General features: G+C 44.0%; 1 protein-coding gene across 7 annotated transcripts; it reads right to left on the bottom strand.

Moving 5' to 3' along the window:
- Positions 1 to 251: 251 nt before the first annotated feature.
- Positions 252 to 7,656, bottom strand: LOC120679597 (transcription initiation factor TFIID subunit 15-like). 7 transcript variants are annotated; one of them, XM_039961216.1, is made up of 10 exons: positions 7,466 to 7,645; positions 6,450 to 6,566; positions 6,202 to 6,319; positions 6,023 to 6,127; positions 5,700 to 5,909; positions 5,335 to 5,418; positions 4,652 to 4,733; positions 4,449 to 4,572; positions 4,020 to 4,242; positions 252 to 317 (listed from the first exon to the last, which is right to left on the bottom strand). In XM_039961216.1, the coding sequence occupies exons 3-10, from the start codon at positions 6,303 to 6,305 to the stop codon at positions 296 to 298; spliced, it is 954 nt and encodes a 317-aa protein (XP_039817150.1). In that variant the 5' UTR covers positions 6,306 to 6,319; positions 6,450 to 6,566; positions 7,466 to 7,645; the 3' UTR covers positions 252 to 295. The 7 variants fall into 7 exon arrangements, 6 of the variants coding, with proteins under 6 accessions (XP_039817150.1, XP_039817147.1, XP_039817152.1 ...); XM_039961213.1 differs by having other exon boundaries at positions 253 to 317; positions 6,023 to 6,319; positions 6,432 to 6,566; positions 7,466 to 7,643; XM_039961214.1 differs by having other exon boundaries at positions 269 to 331; positions 6,023 to 6,319; positions 6,432 to 6,566; positions 7,466 to 7,643.
- Positions 7,657 to 7,916: the final 260 nt, after the last annotated feature.

The following is a 7,916-nucleotide window of genomic DNA, read 5'->3' as shown; positions in this document are numbered from 1 at the left end:
TAACTGTTTTTTAAAGTTTGTACTTGTAATAATGTTTTAGAACTAGTTTGTAATAACTTTTATGTCTGTGATGCAAAACTTGTGGTTGTAATATCTCTGGACTCGCCTTCGTGCGGGGTATGCTTGTTCGATCCGAGAACCGGTGGTTGTATCGGGACGTTACCCGACAGACCAAGAATTGTTCCGTTTGAAGTGTGTTTGAGCTAGTGTTGCCTTTTTGGTGCTGGTCTGCGCACTTGAGCCGGGATAATTCAGGTGGTTCTGGCACACTATGGACACTCTTCGGCAAGCGCTTTTATGGTCTGCATTTACTCATTCTAGGAAAAACATGCTGAAATAAGAAAATAGTTGGTACTGAAAGACATATGCTAGCATAATAAATGGGTAACGTAAAATTTCTGTTCAATAAGTATGTTGAAACCGAAGTTTTAAACAACATTTGTATCGGCATGCAGTGAGATAACAAAATATTCGTATTGCCATTCCCAAGCCAAAATAAAATGTCCAGTCCAACTTTTTAAAAAAATGATCAATCCAAAAATACAAAAAGATCTTGCCCACTAAGTCTTCAAATTAATTGATTTCTAGTTCATTTGCAAAGCTCTACTATCTACAGGTAGAACAAGAACACTGATTAACTAAATGATGATATCGATTATGCTAGAACCAGACAAAAAAAAGAAATTAGAAATTCTCTCGGCAGCTCCGTAAATCGGTCCTCACCGTGGCTGCCAGTTGTGGATCCAATAAAGGACATGGGTGTACACCCAATAATTTTGGAAAAAATAATCAAAGTTAGTAGGCAATAGGCATACTACATGTATACGCTTGGTTAGATCCGAATACAGATGGCAAAATAGCTTAAATGAGGGTTCAGGTGCTCAGTTTTGCACAGGAGAAAGAGAAGATAAGGGGCGGGCATACCCAGTGGTGGATCCAGGAATGGAGCTAGGGGGGCTGACGAGCAATGGAATCTTTAGGAACTAAGTTTAAGCTGGCTTAACACCAAGATCAAACTTGGACACCTCAACATGTAAAAATGATGTTGACACTAAATTCATAAACAAAAAATCAACTAGTTGAGTATTATGTATTTCTGTCAAATAATACATATACGGAGTATTTCTGTAAAAAAACAACTAGTTGAGTATTTCTATGAAATTGAGTAATACTTACAAGTCACTCGTGTTTTGTAAGGATCCAATTAACTTCCATTCCTTTTCTTACATGAATTGATTAAAAATTAACAATCGACAATTAAAATGGGATGAAATAATGAATCAATACTTCGATTATGTGCTTACAGTTTCTATAAGCTGCTAAGCACAACACTGCAGTCTACAGCAGTGGTCAGTGGAGAGGGAGGGGAGAGAGGGTTGCCGACATGCCGTGCGGGCGCGCGGAAGTGGCTACGGACCTGGATGCCGGGGCGTCGTCGTGTTCCGAGAAGCCGGCGGGCAGCGACGGGAGGCGGCCTAGGCGCCTGGCTAGGGACGGATTGGGGGGGGGGGGGGTGAGGACGCGCCGAGGGGACGGATTTGGGGAGGGGGCAGGACCGCAGGAGGCGCCGAGGAGCCGGCGGGCAGCGACGAGAAGGACGGGGCTGCAGGAGGCGGGACTGGCGGTTGGCGGAGGACGCCGGACGGGACGAGCCCGAGCTCGGCAATTCAAGAGTCGCGATTCTTGCGGGAATGTTTACTGGGCCGATTTCTCTTCTTTTTCCCGTGTACGCCCATGATGAGGCTGGTTCTCCAGTCTTAAGTTTCTTCGTTTTTTTTATTTTTATTTTTCTTTGTTTCTTTTGCCATGACACTTGGTTTTCTTTCTTTTTTCTGTTTTTAATTTTTCTTCTAACTATTTTTATTATTATAAATCTTGTTATGAACAATCATTTCTATTTGTGCAGATCCACTTGTGAAGCCTTTTGCCGGTTAGGGATAAATGTGTGCAAATGCATGATCATTCACATATTCAAACCGTCTCTGAATTTATGTGCAAATGCGATGTAATTTATCTTTCTATCTACGTTTATAGCCTGTTTCCAAAACGTTTGAAAGGTGACACGTTCACAGATCCAATCGCAGAGCCAGGAATCTTGTTGCAATGGGCAATTATGTATGCATGTATCTAAGTAGTGTTATAAAAAAAAAACTCAACCACAATCTCCATTCCATTTTATAGTGGTCACTTTTTTATCATCATACACTTTTAATAAAGTGCATTACTATATCTAATCTAAATAGGAGACCCCCACACTAGTAGCTTCCTCTACGATTTAGTGAAGTCACGTTATCTAAATTTGCTACCGTCCTCTTTCTCAGAATCAAAAGAGACTCTAACGGACGTCTGAACGTAACTCCTCCGAGCAATGCCGCTCGAGGTTCTTCAAGAAGGCCTTCGAGCTCACCGCGTCCTCTGATACCGAGGCTGCCCTCCTCGTCTTCTCACCTGCCGGCAAGCTCCCGCCCTCCTTCCCCACTATTCGGACATTCGGTAGCGTGCGCGCCGCAAGTCTCCCGGCCTGAGAATGAGAGAGTCAAAGGCACCACTTGCTAACTCTGGATCTTGCCCTGCTCCAACTCCAAGGTCCGGCGTGAGTGTTCTGCGTCTCTGCCTGCTTCCAACCAGCGCCGCACCAGGGAGTCTCTGTTTCATGCGATCGTGAACTGATGGAGCAACACCAGTGTGCGCATGATGCATGTGGACAAGCAAGGAGGGCGGTTGGTGGCGCTGGGCCCAGAGAAGTCGCTAGTGTCGAGATGATCCAGTCGTGTGGACCATCGTGTCGAGGATGACAATGGCATGCATGAAGTGCCAGCTCCATTTGCATCAGCATGTCTACATCTCCTCAGTTCAGGCGCTTCTCCAGCGACATCCTTGGAAAGTTAATGGCACCCGCTTGGGTTGACGAGCAACATGACCATTTGTGCTAATGATGTTTGTTACTGTACAAGAAAAATTCAAATAGATGCAAGAGGGACTTTGACTTAGGCGTAGTGGAGATTGGTGTGATCGACACCTTACATAATCGGCCTACCTGCAACCCCACCCTCTCACACGCGCGACGACGCCCCTCACCCTCACCCGCGCGTCTGCGCGCCTCCTCACCCTGTCCAGCGGCGGCGCCCGCTAGGGCCAGATGCAACGGGGGCGGCGTAGATGCAGTGGTGGCATTGCCGGTTTCGGCCAGGGCCGCGGCGGATCCGGCGCGGGGGCTCCGCCGCTCCGGTGTGCCAAACAAGTGGCTTATGTGTTTAAAAAAAAACCCTGCCAAAGAATCATAGGCTAAAATGGCTTGCAAAGACAAAACTAACTAAAAAGTGATGAAGCTGAAGTCATTTTGGCCTAGAAGCCAAAGCCACAAATATATGTTTTTTCCCGACTTCATTTCTCACCATTTCTAGAAAAGCCAAAGCCCTTTGGCCTAAAATTTCTCAAGTTGCTAGCAACTGCCCAACTTCCACGGGACGACAAATTTTGCTACTTACAAATTACAATTCCAGCCAAGATCACCGGGCCCCGGTGGGTTGGATAGTTATTTTATTACTTGTCACACACTGTATTCGATGTGTAAAAAACAAATACATATAGCTAGCCTAAAACTGGAGATCGGTTCCACAGGCCTGAAATTGTAAATCTTAGTACTCAGAACGATTATAGAGGGTGCAACTTAAGAGTTAAGACCTAACGCCTAACTCCTAGAAACTGAACTTTAATCCAAGCCGCCCAAATCCACAACAGCCCAGACGAGTTTGTTGCTGAATATACTTCTAGCTCGTGATGGACATGACAGTGGATCCGTGAGTGTCATACGTGTTCCACAAACATAAAAGTAATCACAGAATAAACGGAATATCTGAATAAAGTGCCAGTGCAGTGAATCATTCAAAGCAAAAAATCAGATTCAGAGCAATAATGCACGCCCCCAGTTACTAACACAAGACCACGGGTCCCATGGCTACAAAAGTTGGCAAATGCAATGTAAGAAGAACATAAAGCCGTGTCATTTCTCTCTTCACCTGTGGCGGCGGTCCCGGTCCCGATCACGCTCCCTACTTCTCTCATACTCATGGGCTCGTCTCCTCTCCCTCCCCCTTTCCCTTTCACGGTCTCTGCTCCGGCTCCTGCTCCGGCGCTGGTCCCTTCCATGATCACCTCTATCTCTGTTCCTTGTTTCCTTTTCATCGTAGTCATCCCTACCACGATCCCTGCTCCTCTCCCTGCCTTCCCTTTCACTAGAACCTACAGCAGCGAATTAACACCAGGTCATGTTCAGCACTGTCAAAGTAAATTCTTAACAGAAACTTTCCCCCTCTTCTTCCTTCCCCAAATACAACAGATGTTCAAATGTTCTAATGACAATCACCAAAAAGCAGAAACTAGACTATAAATAGTCCAAAAACAATCTGAATCGTGGAGTTCAAATCCAAAGTGTGTCAGAAGAATACCACGATGCTCAACTTCCCATCCAGCACGTCCGGACCCAGGAAGTGCCTGTGCACTTTCAGTATGCAGTTTAGAGCGAAATTTCTTTTTCAGGTTGCCAAATTCATCATAGATCTCTCCATCATCCTTGAGACAAGCCAAATTTAGACATGGAAACAAATGGCCACTACATATACAAAAATATAATGTTCAGCAAGCATCCTACCTCCTCAGCCTCTTTCCGACGTTTTTTAACTTCCTCTAGTTCTTCTTCATCAAGCTCTTTGTACCCACCACCACGGCCACCCCTAAAATGAAAAAATAATTGGCAAGGCAAACCTTGATATTTGAATAAACACCTTTTGGTTACAAATAGTTAAATGCATGGTTGCTCACTTAATGGGCTTCACACAAAGCACCCACAGTGTGCCCGTTTTTCACATTATGTTTCACACAACATGCACTGCATGGTTCACAAATCACAACCACTCAACAATTGTCAACGGGTCAAAGTGGCACTGCACCTCCTTTGAGTCAATTTCTGAGCCCAAAAGCCAAAAACTGGTCACATGAAGGGCACAATATCACTGCAATTGAGCTGCTGTTTTTTAAGGAGTACCATACTGTTGCTGTGCGGCAAAATGCATCCTGGCTGTGAGTGCATCAGGTGTAAAAGCATGATGCTTATCTATTAACGAACAACCCTTATTAATCCCTTACCACATATAACAAATAAGGGCTGACATTCTTTACATGAATTGTTATTATAATTTACAGTATGTCTAATATTCCTGAATTGGTATTATAATTTACAAGATGTTTAGGATACCTGCTAGAGTACAATTTGTATTATCATCTTAAATAATATGTTTTGAACCAACCACATGCAAATAGTGCCCTTGTACTTACCTCACACCACCTTCATTGGTACCAGGCTTGGAGGTGTTACATATATTACATTTGGTCCGCTTAGCCCAGTTGATGTTGCCACACCTGGAACACAAATGAAGTTAGGTTTGATATCATCATATCAGACAGCAAGTTTATAATAATATAAAGTATAAAAATTGCTGCAGACATAGAGGGTGGCAGTCAAATTTGAGATATAAAAAAAGCCCACAATAAAAGCGTGTCGAAAGCACTTTCTTATCAAATTCATGGGGCACTAATTATATGATGCAAACAAATAAATGTGAAGAAATGAAGATCGAAATCAATAGATGCATCAAATATTCAAATCTACAAGACAGAAAAACTAAGTATTAGCCTCTTACATTGGACATGGCCAATCATTTGGGCCAAACAATCCAGGTGGACCACCAACAGCAGCACCAGCACCAGCACGGCTGCTTCCTCTTGCATCAGAGCTACCACGGCCTCTACCCCTACCGCCACCGCCACCACCAGCTCCACCAGCACCAGCAGGGCGTGCAGCTCCACAGCGATTACAAACACCACGGAAGGCAAAATTTACATTGCCACAACTGAGAAAAAAAATCATCTCAGATAATCAGAAAGAAAGATAACAACATGAAGACCATACTAGTCAACTAGTGAACTGAAGTGATAGAGAAGTCGCTCACCAATCATAACAGACCTTGTATTTGGACACATCCAATCCCCATCTTGCTGCCAAGCCTTGCCTGAACCATCACCACGTCCTCTGCCTCTGCCTGCTCCGTTATCCAGTTCATCTTGTTCACCGACACCAGCAATGATGTTCAAACTTGTGGGGTTATCGAATGCATCTTTGCTTTTTGACTCGGCTATGTGAACCTGAATAGTGCTCCCATGGAAATCCTTGTTGTTGAACCATTCCACAGCAGCTGAAGCAGCATGTGGATCCTCATAGGTGACTGTCGCATCACCCTTTGGTTCATTGGTAACTTTGTCCCTATATATCCAAATTTTTGGGCGCCCAGATATGAGGCTAAGTGTTCTTTAAATGGAATTGAAAATGTATAAACAATCTTAAAGAATTTGGTAGTGGCCGAAAAAAATGTTACCTGGTAAGACCCATATACCTTTAGCAACCCTATGGTGCCAAAATATTCAGCCAACATATTCTCATCAGTTCCAGGAGGTAGATTGCAGACATACACAGAACCATTTTGGGGCCCTCTTGACATATACCCAGCCATCTGTAATAAACCACCAAGTTATGGAAGAGTAGTACAACTGTTTCGATTTGTCTTGCTTCATAAAATAGTAAAATACTAAAGCGGTATGAAGTAGACAATATCAGCACGGGCATAAAAGAATGAAATGAATAGGGTATTGTTAGTTCATAACAAAAGGCAAGGAGTATAAACCTAAATATGTTAAAGTTGAGAGTATAACCATTGAACAGCCTCCAGTTAATTTGTAAACTGAATTAATTTGTTTGGGACAGTTCAGACTTAAAATACTAGGGCATTTCAGTTGACTATCACTTCTAGAAGATCTGCAATTTTAGAAGACTTGTGGCATGAAACCTTAAAGTTCAATTATTAGTTAGTAGGAATGTAGATTCTAGAGATAATAAGGAAAGAAAAGACAAAGAAACAAGTGAACACTAGCTCCCAAGAAATATGTAAGCTAATCGACAATGCTGTGTGACAACATTTCGTCTACCATCCAACCATTTGCATAAGAGCTCTGATACACGTAAATTTACACCAACAGCTGGCAAGCTAAGTCCAGACAGCGGATAAAACTGGAGAATACCATGCAATAGATACAACGGTCAAAGCCCATAGGTTATCAGATTTTTGGATCACACGAGGGCATCAGTTAAGCAGGCCACACATGTAATCAAGAGCAGCATGACAGGAAGCGAAGGACACGATGAATCTCACGAACAGCTAGAACGTCAAAATAGCTTTACAGTTTACACAAATATACCCGATAATTTTGGCAAAAAAAATCGAAGTTAGTATGCCTAATACACATATAAAGTTCTAATTCGATCAGATCCGAATACAAATAAACAAATAGCTCACGTTAGGGTTTGGGTGCTCGGTTCCGCACAGCAGGAAGGGAAGAGAGAGGGTGGGCATACCTGGTGGGTGCTCGTTGCTGGCTAAGGGCTCAACGAAGGCCTGGGCACCTCGCGTACGGCGGCGGCGGCGGCGGTGGCGGTCGCCCTCGCCCAGATGGAGCGCACGCGGGGGAGACGAGGGGTTTGTTGGATGCGGATTCACAGTGACTTCCCTTGGGCAAGTGACGCCGTGACTTTCTCGTTTCTCCCTACCATCCACCCTCCAATCAAGATCTAAGGGGCGAGATCGATTTGAGGCCTATGAGTTTTTTTATACCAATAACGCCGGGGAAAAAATTCAGTAGGACTATCTCCGGAAGTCCTCCAATCTCACCCCTCATCCCATAAAACTGTTATATCGGGAGAGATGTCTCACTTTTTCTTCTCCAGCAGTGCCCCAATTGCATCTTCCCAATAGCTTGGGCCCACAGCTAACTGTCATATTCTTCCCAACCGCTGCTTGAGGTTTGCG

This window comes from Panicum virgatum, chromosome 6N (assembly GCF_016808335.1).
Source record: "Panicum virgatum strain AP13 chromosome 6N, P.virgatum_v5, whole genome shotgun sequence".
Lineage (NCBI taxonomy): Eukaryota > Viridiplantae > Streptophyta > Magnoliopsida > Poales > Poaceae > Panicum > Panicum virgatum.
This window is presented reverse-complemented; position numbering and strand designations above follow the sequence as displayed.

Bases quoted from the DNA above. Each gene is read 5' to 3' on its own strand.
- LOC120679597 (XM_039961213.1), bottom strand. The intron at 4,734-5,334 runs GTAAGTACAAGG...TTTTCATTTTAG, and splicing joins ACCAATGAAGGTGGTGTGAG to GGGTGGCCGTGGTGGTGGGT. The intron at 4,573-4,651 runs GTAGGATGCTTG...GCTTGTCTCAAG, and splicing joins GTCGGAAAGAGGCTGAGGAG to GATGATGGAGAGATCTATGA.